At 38.3% G+C, this 23,777-nt stretch overlaps 1 protein-coding gene and 1 pseudogene across 1 annotated transcript in view; both read right to left on the bottom strand.

Annotated features, from left to right (window-relative positions):
- The window catches only part of LOC126248856 (ATP-dependent DNA helicase Q5-like), a 253,160-nt gene that overhangs the window by 138,906 nt on the left and 90,477 nt on the right, over positions 1–23,777 (bottom strand). The window contains exon 3 of the mRNA XM_049950287.1: positions 14,606–14,770. Coding sequence (XP_049806244.1) covers positions 14,606–14,770 — 165 coding nt within the window. The remainder of the gene's footprint in view (positions 1–14,605; positions 14,771–23,777) is intronic.
- LOC126250414 (5S ribosomal RNA) lies at positions 21,892–22,009 on the bottom strand (annotated as a pseudogene).

Consider the following 23,777-nt stretch of genomic DNA (forward strand, 5'->3'; position numbering starts at 1 on the left):
AGGATTCCGCCACACGTTTTTCAAAATTGCTACACAACCTTCTCCCTCTTCTCCACACGATTTAAAAATTTATTATCACTTTTTACTAGTACCCACAATAGTTAATATCACAATCGTCTCATGATCTTAATCTTATGATCTACTCGACACCAGCACAATGAAATTCTTACAATTACCAATTGGATAAAGCAATCAAAATTTACCATACCTGGACAATCACTTATTTTGAGTAGTGATTTATAATTTAGGTCATCGGATTGCATACTGTTGAAGTCTCGCTCACTTCATTGTCAGCAGCTGATGTCACTGTCTCTACCAACGTTTAGCTCTGGTTCAGTTCTCCAACATGTTGCATTGCTCCCTCTGCAGGTGTGCTCATATGTCTCATACTCGTGAAGCGTCAGGCCCTGCACATTGTGGCACCAAATAATGCAGCGTTTTATTTGTGTTGGCTTGATGGTGATGGCTGTCCCAGTCTGGTAGACATGGAATACCATCCGTCGATCATGACGACTCCAATCTGTAACTGTTAAAAACAAACTCCTCGCTTGGTTGATTAGTTTCAGACACTATCCCCTTAGACTGATATCAATGTATCGATGGAGCAGCATGCCAGAATGTGTAAGCAGCCCTTGTTTAAAATTGAAGCACTGGTGTTCGATGTCTGTCGGTCTTCTTTACTTTGAACCCACAGTGACTGCCACTCGGTACCGCAACAACTCCCTCGATCTGAAACAATTAACCAAATATGCTTTGCGTGTTCGCGACAGGCTGATAAGCTTACACGAACTTGATAACTGTAGTTCTTATGCCCGGTTTTCGAATGAGTGTTCAAACGCAGATAATAGGATACCTTGAATTATAAAGTCCATCACTCAAGCTGATGCCACATCATAGTTTTGTGAGGATGTTGATTTATTAATTAATATAGCATCGTCAAGGTGTCGCTGGGGTGTTAATTCAACAACTAATACGACGTAATTCCACTCTTCTGACAACGTACAGAAAGCGTCGTATTTCTGTTTAAACTTGCTGTTCACTGTTAGTAAAACCACTAAATCACCTTTAACTTCTGCGTTCTCTCAAGAAATAGTTAATTTCACAATTACACAGTAAATTTCCATTAAATGATGTAGCCGACACGAAGCACTAAGGTTATATTGGTGTTTATTGAATTTCGTAATTATTTAAACCCGCACTGAAAACAAACTGATCTGTCATTCAGGGTCTTGAATCTATCTGCATCAGCGATTATGACATTGAATACAGCTTCCGACAACACAGTGTAACTCTAAGTTCTTCATGATTGTGTGTAGCTGTTTCCTACTCATGGCTAATAAGAGAGTTTATGTTTGCAGTTGGTATATTGCTGTGTCCTTTTATGTTCGTGACAATCACAGATCACAAAGGCTAAGTCCCAGTGTTAATCAGGTATCACACAATTTACTTTTCTTTCACTTGTAACAACTGCTCCATTGTCTGGCTAAACTGTAAATGTTATTTTACTTCAGTTCAAAATTCTGACTAGTACATCAAGTCGATACTGGAAAACTTTTAAAACTTCAAATCAGTTTGAAACAATCTAGTAGCATTCAATAGGCTTACTACTATTGCAACATCTACAAGAGAGACTGAATTAATATCTCCATTGCAGTGTTACATTGTAGTCACATACAGTATACAGCTCGATGCAACTACAACACTCTTCTTGGATAAATGTTATCTCTGATCCATTTATGGTCTGGGTTTAACCTTCATAAACAACATATTTTGAATTATTGATTTAAAGTTTCAGGCTTCATATCATCTGATAGTCTTTCATTTAGTCCTTTCTTTATAATAAACATTATTAGTTATATAGAATTCCTGTTAGTCAAACTTGAAATAGTGTTAATTTTGTTGTCAGTAACTTCCGTCAATGTCAGGATAACTAATTTTGCTATCTCTTTTACTACCAAAGGGCTTTCATTAGGTGTTCCATATTTGGGGTTTTACAGTGGACGGAAGAGTGTCAGAAAGCATTTGACCAACAGAAAGAAGTGTTAACATCAAGTCCGGTTCTTGTGTTTCCAGATTTTGAAAAGGAGTTTATACTAGCACGCGATGCATTGAATCAAGCATTAAGGTGTGTTCTTAGTCAGGAAATTGATCAGAAAGGACATCCTGTAGCCTCTGCATCTAGGCAGTTGCTGAAACAGAGAGGAATTACTCAACAACAGAGAGGGAGATGCTTAGCATAATCTATGGAATCACATATTTTAAATGTTTTTTATATGGGAGAAGATTTCAGGTAGTGACAGATCATGCTGTGTTGAAGTGGTTGTTGGGGTTGAAGGATCCATCTGCTAGACTCACTAGATGGGCTGTGAGGCTTTGTGAATTCGACTACAAGGTGGTGCACAAGCCTGGAAGAAGCACGGTAATGCGGATGCACTGAGTAGAAAGGCGGCAAAAGTAGAAGTCATAGGCTGTGACCTAGCAGTATGGCAAGAATTACAGGATGCTGACAACAATTGTAAATTGTATCAGACACAGCCACAATTTAATATGTATGATGGTGCTCTGTGCAGGGAAACGAAGTTAGAACCAAGGGTAGTAGTGCCAGCAAAGCTGAGGGATGAGGTTTTACAGGAAGCACATGATCAAGTGTTATCTGGTCATGGAGGGTGTAGAGCGACAAGTAGGAGAATGGCGGAGAGGCATTGGTGAAGAGATAAGAAAGTAAATGTTGATCAGTATGTCAAGAATTGTACACCATGTGCACAGAGAGAAGATTTGAGTAGGAAACAGATACAACTACAACAATTGCCGGAAGCAACATGTCCATTCTCTATGTTGGGGATTGCTGTCTTAGGACCTTTCAGGCGAACACCATCAGGGAACTGATTCGTTCTGACAATAATAGACCACTTTTTGAGGTATGTGGAGATGGTGGCCATGCCAAATCAACAGGCAGCAATGGTTGCGCAAGCGTTAGTAAATAATTGGATTTTGAAGTTTGGTGTACCAGAGACAATAATTACTGACCAAGGGACCACCTTCATGTCAGATTTAATGAAGGAACTGTGTAAATTGTTGAATGTACAGAAGTTGAGGACAAGATCATTGCATCCACAGGCCAACGTAAGGACAGAATGGGTACACTGAACAATCAGGAACATGCTGAGTTTTTATGTGGATTCTCATCACCATCAGTGGGAGGAGTATTTGAAGCATATTGTATGCACATAAAATGCAAAAATCCATACAAATACTGGTTTGTCTCCAGATGAGGTAGTGTACGGGTGAAAAATGCCATCACCACTTGATTTGGCGAGGCTACAGAAAGGAAGGACTGGTGAATCTGTACGTCAATTCGCAAGAACAATTTGGGATGTTTGGAAATGGGTACAAAACGTGAATATGAAGGCTTTGCAAAGGCAGGAAGACGCAGTGAAGAAGAAAGGAGGTTTACCACAGTATAGAGTGGGGCAATGGGTAATGGAGTCCACCCCTATACGCAAAAAGGAAAAACAAAGAAGTTCCTCACAAGGTATCAAGGGCCATACGAAGTTGTTAAAACCACATCTCACATTAATGTTAAACTTCAGCTGCCAACTAGAACAATGATAGTACACATTTGGCGGTTATGGCCATATAGGGGTTGTCCGGATGTGATTTCAGGCGTGTCACAGGAAGGGAAGAGGAAGAAAGAAAGAGTGAGGAGAGATATTCAGCAAGCAGAAAAATCTAGGAAGATAGAGTACAGCATGATGTACCATAGGCTTTGCAATCCAGAAAGTAGTGGAGTATTTGTAATTTTGTTTTTGTTTTCTTGTTATGTGTCATTGGGTTTGCAAAGATTAATTAGGCATTGTATTTTCATATGTTGTATGTGTTTTTGAGTATTGTGAACCTGCTAGGGACAGCAGTCTTTTTGAAGAGGGAGGAAGGATGATGGTGATCCCTGGCCTCAGGTCACTGAAAAGGGGAGCATAGAGCAAGTTTGTGGAAGTGAAAACTAAGAACGTATTGCTGATTTCAGCAGCTAGCAACCGGTACACCGAGATGACAATGGAGGAATTACGAAGCTGCCGTAGAGGGAAGGGAATGGTATGTCGAGCCAAAAATGGTAAGCACCAATCCGGACATGTGCACGGTGCAGTTATTTTTAGCTAGGGGGCAGGAATAGACTGTCCAAGGGACATTGTGGAGCCCAAATAGAGCTAGCAACGGGTCGGGATGCATTGGATCTTCTTCACCTATGAAAATTTGATAGTAGTAGAAAGTTGTTTTGAGCAGGGAGTATTTGCCGAAGCGTAACATATAGAGCTTGAGGGAAGTGGAATTTTAGTCAATGGAACTGCGTGTAACATAATAGGCCCAACCTTCCACCTGCTGGCGTCAATTTCAGGAGTCATGCAATTGAATGTTACACAGCCACAGCTATACTGGCCAGAAGCCACTTTAGAGTTTTTGCCAAGGCAGAATCTGACCTTGTTAAACCAAACCCTGGAGTCAGGTCTGCTGAGATCCATAAACCAGTTCATTTTAGAGCAAGAGGGGCACATATCAGCCAAACAACTTGTGCAGCATGTCACTCAGTATAGGGAAAGTCAACGGCAAATAACGATCATTTTGTGCACCTCTGTGCCAAGTGTCTTCGCAGCCTTAACTTCATTCTGATCAGGCAGAGAGCCAATTCCGAGAGGAAACCAAGGGTTGTCCAAGTCCCAGTGGATTGGATACCAAGGGCGTGAGATGAGTAGGTAAGGGGTTGATCGAGCAGTGGTCATCCAGTAAGGAATTTTTACATTTTGTTTCATGTCACATGTTTTAAGGGTCACTAGATCACATTTAAGTTTTCTATAAGTAAGGAAATACGCCTACACATTAGCAGAGCGCTTGACGGATCACCGAGGTGGCGTCGTGTCCTCAGCATTGCAGGACCCAGTGACGCAGACCAAGGGGAACGTGGCACTGTAGTTGGAAACAATAAATCACTTGGAAAGCTCAGACGAGTCTTCATATGGTGCCTTCTACCTCTTCCTGCTACATTAGGTGTTGCTGTTACATTCTGTGTTAGAAGTTGCTGCTACAATATGTTCAGTCAGGTGCTGGATGGGTTCTTGGGGAATGGCTGCCCATTCTTCATGGAATGCTGTACTGAGGAGAGGTATAGATGTTGGCAATGAGGCCTGGCATGAAGTCGGCATTCCAAAACATCCCAAAGGTGTTCTATAGCATTCAAGTCAAGACTCTGTGCCAGCCAGTCCATTACAGGGATGTTCTTGTCATGTAATCATTCTGCCACAGGCCATGCATTATGAACAGGTGTTTGATCATGTTGAAAGATGCAATCGCTATCCCCGAATTACTCTTCAACAGTAAGGTGCTTAGAACATTAAAGTAGGCCTGTGCTGTGATAGTGCCACACAAGCAACAAGAGGTGCGAGCCCCCTACATGAAAAACACGACCACACCATGATACCACTGCCTCCGTATTTTACTGTTGACCCAGCCATCGGATCGCCACATTTTGTACCGTGATTCGTCAATCCATATAATGTTTTTCCACTGTTCAATCATCCAATGTTTACCCTCCTTACACAAAGTGAGGCGTAGTTTGGCATTTACCAGCGTGATGTGTGGCTTATGAGCAGCCACTCAACCAATGAAATCCAAATTTTCTCACCTCCCACCTAACTGTCATAGAACTTGCACTGGATCCTAATGCACTTTGGAATTCCTGTGTGATGGTGTGGATAGATGTCTGCCTATTACACATTATGACCCTCTTCAACTGTCAGTAGTCTCTGTCATTCAACAGAAGAGGTCAACCTGTACCCTTTTGTGCTGTACATGTCCCTTCACGTTTCCATTTCACTAACGCATTAGAAACAGTGGACCTAGGGATGTTTTGGAGTGTCGAAATCTCGCATAGAGATGTATGACATAAGTGACACCCAATCATCTGACCACATTCAAAGTCAATGAGTTCCGCAGAGTGCCCCATTCTGCTCTCTCACGATGTCTAATGACTACTGGTGTTGCTGATATGGAGTACCTGGCAGTAGGTGGCAGCCAATGCATCTAATATGAAAAACGTATGTTTTTGGGGGTGTCCAGATATTTTTGATCACATAGTGTATGTTGAGACTCATTTCTCACATGGGAAGTTGAAACTACTGAGAGATTATACTTAAACTTTTGTGACATAGTTGTAAGTAATGTAAATAAGTTGTGAGAATATTTCTTAAATTTGTTTGAGATGGTACTTCAGTAAACTACAGGTTTTGCCACTTTATCATGCTATTATAGTTACACTTTACCATACATAATACATATGTACACTTGAAGTCTGTACATACTGCAAAGTACTTTGAAATGATAGTTGTTGATTATTAGAGTAAGTATATGTGTTTTTAATCATGCTGAACATTCACTGTTTATGTGTGCATCCAATAGCATCACATGGTTTCTTATTTTATATATTCACTTATTTCATTTCTATTTATGAAATTTCAGTCACCAACTTTCTCTTCCGAATGCGAAAATATTTTGTTGAACCCAACCTACATAGGTAGGAATGATCATCAAAATAAAGTAAGAGAAATCAGAGCTCAAACAGAAAGGTTTAGGTGTTCGTTTTTCCCGCGCACTGTTCGGGAGTGGAATGGTAGAGAGATAGTATGATTGTGGTTCGACAAACCCTCTGCCAAGCACTTAAATGTGAATTGCAGAGTAGTCATGTAGATGTAGATGTAGATGTATTTCCGTTAGCACCAAAGACTGATATGTAGCACTCTACATTCAACATATTTTAGTTTCTTTCATGTATAGAGATGGATTGATAAACACATTTTTTTGCTTGAAACTTTTCTGCCATTAATACACTAAGATAATACACTATTACCTTATTTGATTGCAATTTGTATATGATGACTGTTCTGGTTGGAAGGGAGTCTTCTTGACTGTTCCTAGCTCGACACAAATAATGATTTACTTATTTTACAAAACACATTGAATATACTATAATATAGCTACACATATACTCATGTTACTACTTATAGTCAAACTAACAATATGGAATGAAGAATGGACATCTTGAAATGAAATATGCTGAGCTCCAAATGAATAATTAACACATCAAAATGTAACAAAAAGTCTGTGAAAGTTTTCCTCTTGTTAGTTCACACCAATTCTAGCTAATTCCAGTGCAAAGAAATGTAAAACACTCTACTTAGATACAGTGGTTTTATCACACATATGAAGATATATGTTGGTCCAGCCAGTACCATGTAGTGGCAGAGCTGTGTGTGTGCATGTTTGTGTGTGTTTTACTCTAGCTTATCAAAGGAAAACTCCAAAAGCTATACTCCATTCACTGAAACAAGAGACGTACTGTAAACACGGCAAGGCACGCTGCCGTCGAGGGGTATACAAGGCAGGGGTGTCAGAAATTAAAAAATGAAAGTCGTGTTTTTTATAATTTGCCACCTGAACATGATAAAGTGATCCGAGTACTACCTTCCGACACTTTTTTTTTACATTACATTAAAATTTATTGTCACTGAAAAAGAGAAATATTTAAGCTTTCAGGAAAAGTTGATTTTTTGCGTTATTCTATATTTATCATGCCATATCTCCTAAACTGTGCGTCACACAGCAAAATAATTTTATAATTGCCTTCAGTACTACATGTTGATGACATCTGCAAATTTTCTGCCCAATAGAGTCAGTAATAGTGAAGTAATAAACTAAAATCTCATGTCTGATGCAGAACTTTTACCAAATCATCGTCCGAAATACAGTAAGCGACAAACTTTTCCCCTTTAAATTTTTTTGTGGAGGTGTAACCGAGAAAAGTTTCAGAAAGGTTTGAATTTAATTTTGTAGTTTGTTTGAATGTGATAGGTGCTACCGTTTGTCCTTTATGAGTGATGCATTGTGCAGTTTGCAGGACCAGCGCTCAGTCAGTGTGGCCGTCTCAGTTGCAGGTGTGAGCTCGTTAGTGGGTGTTGTACAGCGGCGATTTCAGGATATCTTAAGTTCACCTGTAAAGACACTTGAAAGACTAGTTGTTGATTATTAGAGTAATTATATGTGTTTTTAGTCACGCTGAACATTCACTGTTTATGTGTGCATCCAATAGCATCACATGGGTTCTTATTTTATGTATTCACTTATTTCATTTGCATCACATACGGCTGTCCTCATTATGTCATCCACGGATTCAGCGAGCGAGGTTGACGTGTCAGTTCTGAGTCCACCAAAGAAGCAAGCAAAGGAGAAATCATTAAATTCTTCTGAGAAGCACATGGTGCTTAATGTGTATAAAACGGAACTGTTACATCCAGAGCAGTCGATGAGTGACATTGTTTCGAAAACAGCTACAGGTGTTGGACGTTCTTCAGTGTATCATGTGATAAGTGAGTACAGGGCCACACACTCTTTGAAGTCTCCCAAGAACGGAAAAGTACGACAGAAACTTTCTGAAAGTATTGATGACTTTGATAGAAATGTGATACAAAGGAAAGTACATGAATTTTTTTTTCGTAACGAATTGCCAACAATTGACAAAGTGCTTACAGTCGTGAACAAAGATGCAGATCTGGGCAATTTTTGGAGAACTACATTTTATAAGTTATTGAGAGAAATGAATTTCAAATATGTCTGGCATTGGTGCGATACCATGCTAATAGACAGGGATGACATCATTTTATGGAGGCGGCGTTATCTTCGAGCCATTAAACGGTTGAGAGATGAAGGCAGACTCATTTACTATTTGGATGAGACGTGGGTGAACGCAGGACATACCCTAAGTTACGTCTGGGTAGATGACACTATAAATTCCTCCAAAACAAGTGTTTCTGTCTGGATTATCCACTGGAAGCAAGGGCCCATCAGGTAAAGGGAAATGTCTGATTATCGCACGCATTGGCAGCAAAGCAGGGTTCATTGAAGGATGTTTGTGAACTTTTGAATCCAAGTAAAGTGGAAATTATCATGAGGAGATGTGCGCTGAAACCTTCGAGAAGTGGTTTCAAGATGTTCTTCCTCGGCTTTAAGAAAATGCAGTTATTGTTCTTGATAACACGCCATACCATTCTCGGAGAAAAGAAAAAGTTCTCAATGCGAATTCCAATAAGCACGAAATATCAGAGTGGCTAAAATCTAAAAACATTGATTTTGAAGATGGTATGTTGAAGAAAGAACTTTCAGATGCAGTTAAAAATCACAGAACAGCGCACAACGAATACGCAATAGATGAAATGGTGAAGAATGCAGGGAAAACTGTTCTCAGAATTCCTCCATACCACTGTGAATTAAATGCCATCAAGTTAGTGTGGGCCAGAATCAAAGGCTATGTTGCAGCGAAAAACAAAACATACAAAATTCCGGAAGTTAAAGTACTGCTAGAAGAAGCAGTAAGAACAGTGACTGCAGAGGATTGGAACAAGTACGTCCTCCATGTCGTAGAAAAAGTGGAAACTCAAATGTGGAAATTAGACTGCATTATAGAGGAGAGAGAGGAGCGGTTTGTTATAAACCTCAATGAAAACAATTCAAGTTCGACATAGTGAACCTTGTTTTGTCCTTTATCATTATTATTACTGGTATTGTTATTAAAATTAACAATTAATTGTGTTTGAATGGAGCATTTTGTTAGCAACCTGAATGAAAATAAATCTGCTTCGACAGAATGAACTCAGTTTAACATTATTTTAACATTATTGTTAAATTTATTTCATACAATGTTGCCCAGGTTTCTCACTTTGGCACAGCACGATGGCGCCAATAGGAAAGTGTAGTGACGCTTCTCTCTTGTTAAAAAGGCAAAAAATGAACAGTTCTTCGTGTAGAAAATGTAAAAAGCGTGTGATGAAGGGTATTCTGTGTATCAAATGCAACTTCTGGTTACACGAAAAGTGCGCGAAAGTAAATCTAAAGTTCGTCAGCGATGATTTTCCGTGGACATGTCACGGTTGTTTACGTGACGAAACAGCCGATCTTGTAAGTGCAGTTGATACAAAAAACGAAATTATAAAGTTACTACGAAGTGACATTGAGGCATTAAAAACCGAACTTTCAACCATCAAGAAAGAAAACGATACATTAATACAAGAAAAAAAGTCCTGTGTGTGTAAAAGCCATCAAACGGAAAAGCAAGAAGATCGCGAAAATACGAATGACCGATCGTACTTTAAAAACAACATTTCAAGTGTTCCCGTTGATGTCTCGGTAAACTCAGTAAGCCAAAAACCGGAAGATAAATATAAATGGAAGGTGGTGACATACAGCAAAAGGAAAAACAAAGCGCCAGATACGCAACAAAAGGAAAATGACTTTTTAATAATTGGCGATTCGCTGCTGAAGAATATCGCTGTCCCCAATTGCAAGATCGACATACGACCTGGTATTAGAACGCATCAACTCGGTAAACATTTTAAAAATATGGTAAATGCAAGACAAGATACTACAGAACCAGATTCTGAAACCAAACATAACTATGATGGGGTGTTTATACATGTTGGGACGAATTCGTTAAGGAGCAGCAGTGAGGAAGAAATGGCAAGCGAAACAAGAAACATGATTCGTTCTGCAAGAAATATGTATGCAGGATCTCGTCTGATACTTAGCGGAATCATAAACAGAAGGTCGGTGAGTGAAAAATATATCGCCAAAATAAACTGTGCTCTTAAAGAACAATGTGATCGTCTTGGGGCAATTTTTATAGACCCAAACAAATTCCTATGTGAAAACTCACTAGCGAAGGATGGCTTGCATTTAAATAGACTGGGGTCTGTAACATTCAGCAGAATGTTTGCAGATGTCTGCAAAATCATCAGATGCAAGGGAAACTAATATGGCCTGAAGGGGATGAAAAATCATACACTCCAGCTGGAAAAGAAAAATATAAGCACCATACAAAAAAAGACGATACTAAAGAATTTGCCCAGAATTCAGCTCACAACATGTAAACCAACAAAAGAAAAATTACATAAAAGTACTTCATCAAAATATTCAATACTTTGGTAACAAAAAATTAGAAGCAGAAGTACTCCTGAGTGAAGTAAGACCAGACATATTACGCATAAGTGAACATGGACTAACTGAAAGTAAAATACATAATGTGGCAATAAAGGACTACGAACTAGCTAGTTACTTCTGCAGATCTAAATATAAGGGTGGTGGCGTTTGTATATATATTAAAACAGGTACTCTATCAAAGAATGTAAACAGTGAAGCTGCTAAATTTCCCATAGCTAGAGAAAAAGACTTTGAAGTTACTGGTATAGTGGCAGAGGATTTTAGAGTGTTTTGTGTGTACAGGTCACCATGTGGCAATATTAGCATCTTTCTAAAAAAAGTTGCTAGCTTACTGAGAATGAATATGAAGAGAAATCTTATTATATGTGGAGACTTCAACATTGACATGGGAAAAGACACAAAAATAAGACAGGATTTTGAAGAATTGTTAATACAGCATAACATTAAAGTGACAATAACTGCACCAACAAGAATGACTTCACAAAGTGAGACAATTATTGACAACATAATTACTAATATGTGTAACTATGAGTCACATGTAGTTCAGACAGAAATATCTGATCATCATGGACAACTAATCAGCTTTTGCAGAAGTAATGACACAGTATCAGAACCAAAACAAACAACCAAAGAAATTAGGATCATCATTGAACAAAATATCAACATCTTTAGAACAATGTTAAGTAAGGAAACCTGGAATGAAACCCTACAGGCCCAGAGTGTAAATGAAAAATATGATGCATTTATTTCAACAATTAAGTACCATTTTAATGTAGCATTTCCCAAAGTAAAGAGACAAGAAAGGCATCAAGATCAAGCACAGTGGATTACGAGTGAAATACTAGAACAGCGAAGGAAGCTTCAGGACGTGAGACGGATGGGTGAAGCTGAAAACTATAAAATGTTAAAAAAGAAGTATAGAAAAACAATAAGAGAAGCGAAAGCAAGAGCAATTGACACCACTATAGTGAACTCAAAAAACAAGGCAAAGGCAGCTTGGAATGCAATCAATGCTGAAAGAAAGGAAAAAGATGGGTCAAACAAAGAAGAAGGTATTAGGTCAATTAAAGTAGACAACACAGTGGTCACAGATGGTATGGAAATAGCAAACATACTGAATAATAACTATATCAGTGTAGTAGAAAACCTAAAATTGGAAAGAAATAGTCAAAAACAGAAGGGTATTAAGGTACCAAAAAGATCATGCAGTACTATGTTCTTAAGACCAGTCACGGAAGATGAATTGCGGAAACCTATACAGAAACTGAAGTCCAAGAAATCAGCTGGTGATGATGAAATATCAAATCATGTAATAAAGCTGGTATGTGAGGAGATAATAACACCACTGCTGAACATAGCAAACTGTTCTTTCAGAGATGCAATTTTTCCAGAAAAACTGAAGATAACGAAGGTAGTGCCAGTGTACAAGAAAGGGTGTAAGGATGATCCCAACAACTACAGACCAGTTTCACTGATATCAGGTTTCTCAAAAATCCTAGAAATGCTTATGTATACCAGATTAGTTAACTATTTGGACAAACATAACATTCTCATGACCTCACAACATGGTTTCAGAAAGGGTAAATCTACAGAATCAGCAATTGTCAGTCTAACAGAATACATTTTACAGTCCTTAGATGAGAAAAAGGTTGTCTCTGCAATGTTTCTGGATCTTTCAAAGGCTTTTGACACCATTGACCATGAAATGCTGATACAAAAATTAAGCAACTATGCCATTCGGGGGCAACCAGGTGAATGGATAAAATCATACTTGTGCAACCGCAAGCAGTATGTATCATTAGGAAACTCGTACCAATCAGAAACCAAATCCATCAAATATGGAGTGCCGCAGGGTTCGGTAATGGGGCCATTGTTATTTAATGTATTTGTTAATGATATAGGTGTTGAGGAGGAAGAAAAGAAAATATTGTATGCTGATGACATGACAATACTAAATAGTGACCAAAATATGGAACAGCTTGAGAGAAGAGCATACATATCTGCAAATGTCACAGCTCAATGGCTGTTGGAAAATAAACTGGTTATAAATCTAAAAAAGACTATGTATGCAGTGTTTAAAAACAAGGAAAAGGCTGTAGACATGGATTTAGAGGTTGATGGAACAAGGCTGGAAGAAGTAGAATCTGCTAGATTCTTAGGTATTCTTATGAATAATGAACTGAAATGGAAAAAACATATTAATAATGTCTGTAAGAAACTGAGCTCTGTCATATTCTTAATGATGCAACTATCACAGTATTCAGACAAGAACCTTCTGTGTACAGTGTATCATGGACTTTTCGAACTATACTTACAGTATGGAGTGACTGTGTGGGGAAACTCAAACAAACAAGAGACAAAACGAGTGTTCGCATTACAAAAAAAAGCAATTAGGACCATTTTAAGAAGAAAGACCTCTGAAACATGCAGAAACTGTTTCAAGAATTTAGGTATCTTAACTTTTTCATCGTTGTATATATACAAAACAGTATGTACATCACAAAAGGCAGTGAGGACTGGATTACAAATGCTAGCGTACACACCCACAATACAAGAAAGAAGAATGAAGTACGGAGCATACCCCACCGACTGGCAATGCTAGAAAAAGGACCCCAGTACTCTGGTATAAGACTACTAAGAAGTCTGCCCAAAACCCTGCAAGATAGTGTACTTCACAATGACTTTGCAAAGAAACTTAAAGACTATCTCATTGAAAAAGAGTTTTACAGTGTTGCAGAATACTTATGCCATTAAATTTGTATATATTGTTACTCATTATCAGTGATGTAAAAATGTAAGCTAAAGGTGTAGGAAAATAAGTGATAAAGAATTTTAATACTTTGACATGTCCTATATTACACGTACATTTACTGTACACAATGTAATCTTACAGGATCAAATAAAATTCAATTCAAATTCAATTCAATTCAATTCAATTCAAACTATTGGTTCAATTGCGATATGCTGATCTTCTAGCACCAGGCACTCCATTTCTCTAGAGATTTCATGGAGAGATGGTCTGTCGCTCCATTCTTCGTCCTTCAGATTTGTTTGACCACACTGGAAGCATCTCCAGCATCTAATGACTGTATCACATAAGGGTGCATTGTCGTCATACACTTCCACCAACTGTCACTCCATTCTTCGTCCTTCAGATTTGTTTGACCACACTAGAAATATCTCCAGCATCTAACGGCTATATCATATGAGGGTGCATTGTTGCCATACACTTCCACCAACTCAGCATGGAGTGTTGTAGTGTTGTTGCCTTTCAAATGTAGAAAACAGATCACTGCATAGTGCTCCAATTTATCTATGTACTCGGCCATTTTGTTTTGGCTCCTCTAGCAGCATGTTATGGAGCTGCGGCATGGAGATTTCAACGTGTACTATGAGTACAGGCATTTTCTTGCAAACACACAAAACTTAATAACGTAAATATTTTCTTTAGGTAGTAATTAAAACTTTATGACTAGCCCTCATATGCCATGTAAAATAATTTTCTCAAAAATCCTTAAACACTTTTTTGCAATACATATAAAAAATTAATATATAATTGATTAGTAGTTACCTTGATACGTTGACTATTAGCTCCTTCTGGTGTTAAATAGAGAAGAGATATTTTAGGATTGTCTGAATTCAGATCCTGTATGATATTTTTTACTTCTGACTTTGACATTCTTGAATTTATTGTACTGCCAACAATTCCATACTCCTTTAAATGGTCTATCTGGTCCTGGCACAAACAATCATTGCAGATGGTCAACAGATATTTTGAATAAGAATTAAAATTGTAAACGCTCTCAATATCACACAAACATAAAAAACCTTGAATAATTTAGTGACATTTGTTAAGTTCACAGAACATGCCACATATTTTTGAACAGATGAAAAATACTCATTAAAACATTTGTAGTTTTATACTGATAGTTGATGATACTCCTTTACTGGGTAAAAGTAAGATAATTAGACAATTTATCAGCTGTGCCAGTGTTACTTATGTTTCTTAACATTATTGATACATACTCACCTTTTTTTTCTAATAGTGGGCTCTGTAATAATTGTGATAGTTTTTTAAGTTCTGCTTTCAGTCTGTGATTATTGAAGTCTTCTAGAATTGCACATTGGAACAATCAACATTTTTCTCTTCTTGTTTTCTTTTCATGATGTATTCAGTCACCTTTAGTATTTTAAGGCAGTTCTTAACTGGGTAGATGACTTCTGTGTGTAACTAAACCAATAGTAAAAATAAGATGCAAATTCACCGAGAGTAATACAGTGCTTTTCATATCAGTGCAAGTCTGAGATTTTTCAGTATTTACATAATGGATGGTTCTTTCTGTCATTTTTTAAACTTTTGTTACTGACACTGATTTTAAGCTTCCAGCTGAACCTAAACCTATGGTAGTCAAAAATGTCCAGCTTCAGAACTGATACATTGTACATGAAATGAGTCATATTAGTTACAATGTTGTCAATGCATGTTTTTCTGCTTTGACCTCTCTAGTGAGCTCATTCATCACAAACATTAAACTAAATTGCTTTAGCATTCACATCAATTTTTTTTTTTTAGCTGCAGCCAATAGACGGCCTATCTATGTTTATATTTGGAGTTAGTGCAATGGTAACCCAGTCATTTTCATTGCAAGACAAGCAGGTAATTAATAATTTTGAAGAATTTCAAGGAGGCCACTCAGGAAGGTCTATATAGACCTATAATGATTAAGTACTTTTCCCTCACTTTCAGTTACTTGCTTCAAGTTCTATAATGACGATAATGCAAAAATTGTTTACAACTATTGCATTACATGTAGTTACTACCTCTTGCAGCATAGATTACTATCCAACCACCACATTTCCTTTCTCTGCTTAAAGCAGAGTAAAATATCATGGAGAGTTGCTGACACACATTAAGTTCACTGACAACGAATTTCATAAATTAGGGCATTTCACAAACATGGATGCACACTTGACAGATAATGGAATATTCTCTATGCTGGGAAAACTTGAAGAAACACATGGCAACTTCTGATTGTTCAGTGACCCCAGTGAATGAGAAAATGGCTTCATTCATAGAGACACCTTTCTGAAAGATGAACTGTTTTAGGTGTGCAAGAACTCCACAATCCTGTTATGTAATGCTTATTCAAAAACTTTTTAAAAGAAAGTATGACACTTTGATAAAAAACAAATACAGATTACAATATGTATATGAAGATAAAAAATATTATGAAAAGGAAAGTTGCTACTAACCATATGGCAGAGGTGCTAAGTCACAGATACGCACAATAAAAAGCTATCCAAATAAAGCTTTCAGTCAGTAAGGCCTTCATCAACAACAAATGACACACACACACACACACACACACACACACACACACACACACACACACACAATCAGTGATGCAAATGCAACTCACACACACGACTGCAGTTTCAGGCAACTGAAACCACCAGTGTTGTTTCAGTTGTCTGAGACTGCAGTTATGTGTGTGAGTTGCGTTTGCATGAGTGCTTTTGTGTGTGTGTGCGTGTGTGTGTGCGTGTGTGTGTGTGTGTGTGTGTGCGTGTGTTGTCTATTGTTGATGAAGGCCTTACTGGCTGAAATCTTAATTTGTGACAGTCTTTTTGTTGAGTCTATCTGCGACTCAGCATCTCTGCTATATGGTGAGTAGCAACATTCCTTTTCATAATATTGTTACATTCCATCCTGGATTTTCCGTTGTAAGATAAAGAATATTCACAGAGACTGTCTTGAATGTGATGCAGATTTAAAATTATATAAGATGGTAGAATATTAAATGTTATAGTAAATCATTCAGAAAAAGTATTTAGCAAAGGACATGTCATGTGCCAAAATCGTGTCAAGTGGTGTTAAAACATGCTTAATAATGCATAATGGTATCATCTGCATTATTCTGCGATAATAGTTCATCAAAACATATCATGTGGATGAGGAATGTAGTGTAATGGGCATGTAGCTATGACTGAAATGTTCTGCGTAAATTGTGACTTAATAGTGATAGAAGCACAAAAAGACCTGAAAGTGACAAAAGAACTCTACATGCTGTCAGAATACATGATGAAATGTTTATTCAAACCACCATATGAAAAAATTAGGCATAATTAGATGTACAATGTACCAGAGAGATATGCAAAATCTAAACTAGGTTTAGACGAAATTAAGACTCCTTGCAGAAATCAATACCGGGATCTCCCTTTCGAAAGTGAACATACAGGTAAAACTGTTGAACACTGCACCTTGTTTAAAAGTGATTATCCTAAATCACCAAATGAAATGCTACCAGAAAACTGAAAAATATACCAGTTACATCACAGTAGACTAATAGAGCCAGATTGCCATGAAACAAGTTCAAACGAACAGTGCGACTATGTAAATAAAATGGCAGAAAAAATTTAGCGCAGTTTTATTTGTTGATAGTCACAGCAGAGAAATTGCATAAAATTTTTGTCACTAGCAATATCTGATTCTATGAATGTGCGAAATGTGGAGCAGATTTGGAGAAAATTCTGAGGAACTGTAAAATCAAATGTGAACTGCAAAAACAATGTATGCAAACAATGTGCACAAAAATGAATTTGAAATAGCAACCAGAGTCTTCAAAAGACACATAGTATACAAATGGGAATCAAAAAGAAATTGTGGCTGGCATAGCACACATGCATGACCTTCTTGAATCTACTTATGTAAACAGAGTCCAACAAGTTCTACAGAAAAATCTGCCAGTCCACTTCAAGTGCCTCTTTTTCCTCGCCACAGATGGTTTGGAAAGAAATACTTTACAATGCATTCAGATAAAAGGGGAAAACAGAACTGAAATGGCAGACTCTTTAAGACAGATGTAAACTATCCGAAGAAAGACTATTAGTAAAGTTTCAAGAACCGGCATTAAATGATTATTCAAAAGATACACTACAATCCCTACATACTGCTCACACAGGAATTGTGAGAATACGATTAGAATAATTACTGCATGCACAGAGGCACTCAAACAGTCATTCTTCCCACACTCCATACATGAATGGAACAGGAAGAAACCCCAATAACTGGCACAATGGGATGCACCCTCTGCCATACACCTCACGGTGGTTTGCAGAGTATAGATGTAGATGTATATGTAGATGTGTTAGCTGTTATTAAGTTATGTTCTGTGCAAAACTCTACCAGATGGCTCCTATTTCATTTCTTTCTCCCAAAAAGTAACACCACAGCTGTATCTCGAGCATGTCTTTATTGTCTTATATGACTAGTATAGGTGGCACATTACTGCCATCCTCAGGCCCTGTTTGTCAAATAACGATAACACAATGTCAATATTTGAAAACTAAACACCTATAAAACAATGAACACATAAAATTATGTAAATGTAGGTGTGTAACTCGCTAGGGTAAGAGACGGCATGAATCCTTGAGAATTCAATAGCAAGGCAATATCTGTGTTAAATCGTCAGTGTGAGGGTGCGAAGGTTACAGTAAACTGGCATTGGTGCATCAGGAAAAAGCTACATGACTCTTAAGATGTGTTCCATATGTCGAACGTAAGAGTGTAACTCACTCGGGGAAAAGTCTCAAAGATCCTTGAGTATTGAATAACGATACAATTTCTGTGTTAAATCGCCAATGTGAGGGTGCGAGGGTTACAGTAAACTGCCAGTGGTGCATCAGAAAAAAGCTACATGACTCCCAGTCCAAAGGGCAGGTGGGGGGGGGGGGGGGGGACCTGCAATGATCTGTGAGTTTACATGAACCAACAAGTCACCACCAACGGACCTCCCGATGCTAGCTGTGGTGCTGCTGCTTGTGTCAAGTCTGATACTGTGAATTTAGCACCCTTCAACTGGCAGGCCATCTGGGGGTCTACCATATGAGGCTGTGGTCGTGTAGCCATTCAGCTGCCATTGCTCTTGCAGAGAAACTCTTTCCTGCCTGCTCTTCTCATGTGGACAGACACTGATGTTGTTGTGACCTGTCTCATCCACACTGAGTCCACAGTGTGATTCAATGTTTCACTACTACTTGCATCACATGATAGTATAAATTCTTTGGTAACCTACATTGATCAGCCAGATCATTATGAGCACCGGCCTACTATCAATATAAACCCGTCCAGATGATAGCCACGTCACCTGGCAAGGAATGACTGCAAGTCAGACACACACATGGTGCATGTACACCATGTGATCAAAAGCATCCACACACCTGGCTGAAAATGATTTACAAGTTCATGGTGCCCTCCATCACTAACGCTGGAATTCAAAATGGTGTTGGCCCGCCCTTAGCCTTGATGACAGCTTCCACTCTCACAGGCATATGTTCAATCAGGTGCTGCAAGGTTTCTTGGGGAATGGCAGCCCATTCTTCACGGAGTGCTGCACTGAGGAGAGGTATCGATGTCGATCTGGTTGACATATAAACTTGTCCTACTGTGGTGGGTGTTAACTTTGTGTCTATCTTGGATGCAATTATGTGTTCACTATGGTGTTTGTAATAGCTTACTCACATTCCCATTGTCTTACTCATTATTAGACCTACTCCTGTATCTCCCCTATTTGATTTTTTATCTATAATCCTGTACTCACGTGACAAGAAATTCTCTTCCTCCTGCCACCAAACTTCACTAATTTCCAGCATATCTAACTTAAAGCCATCCATTTCTCTTTATAACCATTTTAACCCTTATTAAGGGCTCTAACATTCCATGCTCCAACCCGTAGATTACCACTTTTGTTTTTCCTGATGACAACATCCTCCTGAGTAGTCTCTGCCTGGAAATCCTAAAAGAGGATTATTTTAATTCCTGAATATTTTACCCAAGAGGATGCCATCATCATTTAATCATACAGTGGAGCTGGAGGCCCTTGGGATAAATAAAGGCTAAGCAGTTTCAGCTGTTCACAGTAAAAGAACAGCAAGGCAATGTTGGTTGTGTTCGAAGGTCACATCTACATTTACATGGATACTCTCGAAATCACATTTAAGAGCCTGGTAGAGGATTCATCAAACCACCTTCACAATAATTCTCTATTATTCCATTCTCAAACATCGCCTGGAAAAAACGAACACCTATAACTATTAATGTGAGCTCTGATTTCCCTTACTTTATTATAATGATCATTTCTCCCTATGTAGGCCTACATCAACAAAATACTTTTGCATTCAGAGGAGAAACTTTGTGACTGAAATTTTGTGAGAAGATTCCGCCTCAATGAAAAATTCCTTTGGTTTAATTATGTCCACCCCTAATCCTGTCATGTCAGTGACACTCTCTCCCTATTTTGCGATAACACAAAGCATGCTGCTCTTCTTTGAACTTTCTTGATGTACTCTGTTAATCCTATCTGATAAGGATCCCAGACCATGCAGCAGTACTACTACGAAGATGATGGTCAAGCATGGTGTAGGCAGTCTCTTTAGTAGATCTGTTACATTTTCCAAGTGTTCTGCCAATAGAATGCAGTCTTTGGTTTGCCTTCCCCCTCACAACATTTTCTATGTGTTTTTCCAATTTAAGTTGTTTAAGTTGTTCATAATTGTAATTTCTAGATATTGAATTGAATTTATGGCCTTTATCGATTTGACTGATTTATCGTGTAACTGAAGTTTAATAGATTTCTTTTAGCACACTTTTCACTAATTAGTGTCAACTGCCAATTTTTGCACCATACAGCCGGCCGGGGTGGCCGAGTGGTTCTAGGCGCTACAGTCTGGAACCGCGCGACCGGTACGGTCGCAGGTTCAAATCCTGCCTCGGGCATGGATGTGTGTGATGTCCTTAGGTTAGTTAGGTTTAAGTAGTTCTAAGTTCTATGGGACTGATGACCTCAGAAGTTAAGTCCCATAGTGCTCAGAGCCATTTTGCACCATACAAATATCTCTTCTAAATCATTTTGCAATTTCTTTCGATCTTCTGATGACCTTAGTAGATGATAAATGACAGCATCATCAGCAAACAACCTATGATGGCTGCTTAGATTGTCTCCGAAATTGTTTATATACATAAGGAACAGCAGATGACCAATAAGACTACCCTGGGGAATGCCGGACATCACTTTCATTTTACTTGATGACTTTCTGTCAATTACCAAGAACTGTGACCTCTCTGAGGGGAAATCAGGAATCCAGTCACATAACTGAGATGATATTCTATAAAGATGCAATTTCACTACACGCCATTTGTGTGGTAGAGCGTCAAATGCCTTCTGGATAGAAATACGGAATCAATTTGAAATCCCTTGTCAATAACACTCAATACTTCGTGTCTGTAAGGAACTAGTTGTGTTTCAAAAGATCAGTCAATGAATCAGATTATTTTCCCTGGAACTACTGAAATGGCTGCTTATCCTCTTCAGGAACCATACATTTTTCTCTCTTCTCAACAAATGCCCTTTGTTGTGGTTGCACCTAGAGTTTGGATACCTGCATCACTGAGGTGGGCAGGCCACTCTACCACAGCAAGGTCAAGGAGGGGGGGGGGGGGGGGGGGGGAGCGATTATACCTTTCAGAGTATAATTTACACTAGTAAAAATCTTTATCTGTGTACCATCAACAGTTCAATACATGAACATGGAACCAGACTGAGTCACCACTTACATCTAAACACAAGAGAAAGTCTAAAACACAAAACAGTGTTTTATATCATGGAGCCTGAATACACCATGAAAGCCCAATGGCACCGACCAGCCACCATGTCATCCTCAGCCCATTGGCATCACTGGATGTGGATATGGAGGGGCACACCGCTCTCCCAGCCGTATGTCAGTTTCCGAGACCAGAGCCACTATTTCTCAATCAAGTAGGTCCTTAGTTTGCCTCAAAACGGTTGAGTGCACCCCGCTTGCCAACAGCACTCGGGAGACTGAATGGTCACCCATCCAAGTGCTAGCCCAGCCCGAGAGTGCTTAACTTCGGTGATCTCACGGGAACCGGTGTAACCACTGCAGCAAGGCCATTGGCCTATACAACAGCCTGCCACGGGAAATAACAGAGGTAAATGATCCCAGCACCTTCAGTCAAAAGTTTATAGACATTTATTAAATAACCATTATTACATTGTTAATGAATATTGAAAGTAGCCCCAGATAGCCACTTAATATCCTTGAACATGTAATATGTAACTTAGTATCCATCAACATATAATATGTAGCAAAATATGACATGACTAGATTCTGTTTAATATCCTTGAAGATATAATATGTAATATAGTATCCATCAATATGAATAAAGACAAGTCAAATGAAAATGAGACAGACTATACACCAAGCCAAGTCTTGAGTACTGCTCTAGAGTGTTTTGGATCTGCACCAAATCAGATTAAAGTAAGACATCAAAGCAGTTCAGAGGCAGGCTACTAGATTTGTTAACCATAGGTTCACACAACCTGCAAGTGTTATGGAGATGCTTTGGGAACTCAAACGAGAATCCCTGGAGGGAGCCAATGTTCTTCTCGAGGAACACAAGTGAGAAACGTATGAATGCGTGCTGTCTGTTCTTTTAGACATGTCCGAAAGAACAGACCCCATGTGGAATCCACAGCTGCCATCATGAGTTCCTTCCCTTTTCTTTCTTTTCTGCCCCCTCCACCATAAGTTTAGATAAATATTGAGAAAATTTAGAGAAATGGCATTTGCAGCTGACTGCAGAACAATCCTACTGCCATCAACATACATTTCATGTAAGAACCACAAAGATAAGGTATGAGAAAATAAGCCTCATAACGAGGCACATAGAAAATCACTTTTCTCTCACTCTAGCTGTGAGTGGAACAGGAAAGGGAACAACCAGTAATGGTATAGGGTACACTCTTTTATGCACCTTATGGTGGCTTGTGGAGTATGTACTTAGATGTAGGTGTAGCATGGTGCAGAAATTGGTAACAAAGGTACCTGTGAGTATAGTGGTATTTGTGTACTAAAAGAAACAGTTTAATTTGGATAATGCTTTCAATTTGATGAGTAGCTGTTTTCTGTTATCGCATATTTTATTTTTTTGTGATGAGTAAAGTAAATGGAAGCTGTGAATAATATCTTGGAGTATTTTAATGCTATATGGTCAGTATCCAAAAAGAGCTGTCTTGAAAGTAGGTAGTTTTGGATGCACTGTCTCAGAAAAAAAAATCAACATTTACAACAGTATAGTTTGCTGAAGTTGTAATGTATAATAATTAACTGCATAACAATTGAAAAGGCATTATGGATTTTGATACCCATGTTGACAAAGTTATTTGTTAATATGAGATGTAATAAATGAGAGTTAATTATGTAAATGAACTCTATGAAAGTATAATATGTAATTTTCTATGTTAGGATGTTACGGACCTTGCCAGTGGATAGTCATTGATATTCATGAGGAATAAGAATCTTGTGTCATATAAATGTAAAAGTAAAGAAACATATGAATGCCAACTCATTAAAAGTAATATATGAAGTAAGGGTTAATAAATTAAGGAAATGGTAAAACTGAATAAACAAAATAAAATCTTGAAAGGAGAGACAGCATTGGTCGTATATTTTTGTTTATTATCGCAAAATCGATTTTCGGTCACTTAGTGACCATCTTCAGTGCTGTAATATATAACTTAAATTAGTAAGCACTGGTGTCAATAAGCTTACGGCGATCACATAGGAGTCTATGTGAGTCTATGTGATCGTCGTAAGCTTATTGACACCAGTGCTTACTAATTTAAGTTATATATTACAGCACTGAAGATGGTCACTAAGTGACC

The sequence above is a fragment of the Schistocerca nitens genome, chromosome 3, assembly GCF_023898315.1.
Source record: "Schistocerca nitens isolate TAMUIC-IGC-003100 chromosome 3, iqSchNite1.1, whole genome shotgun sequence".
NCBI lineage: Eukaryota > Metazoa > Arthropoda > Insecta > Orthoptera > Acrididae > Schistocerca > Schistocerca nitens.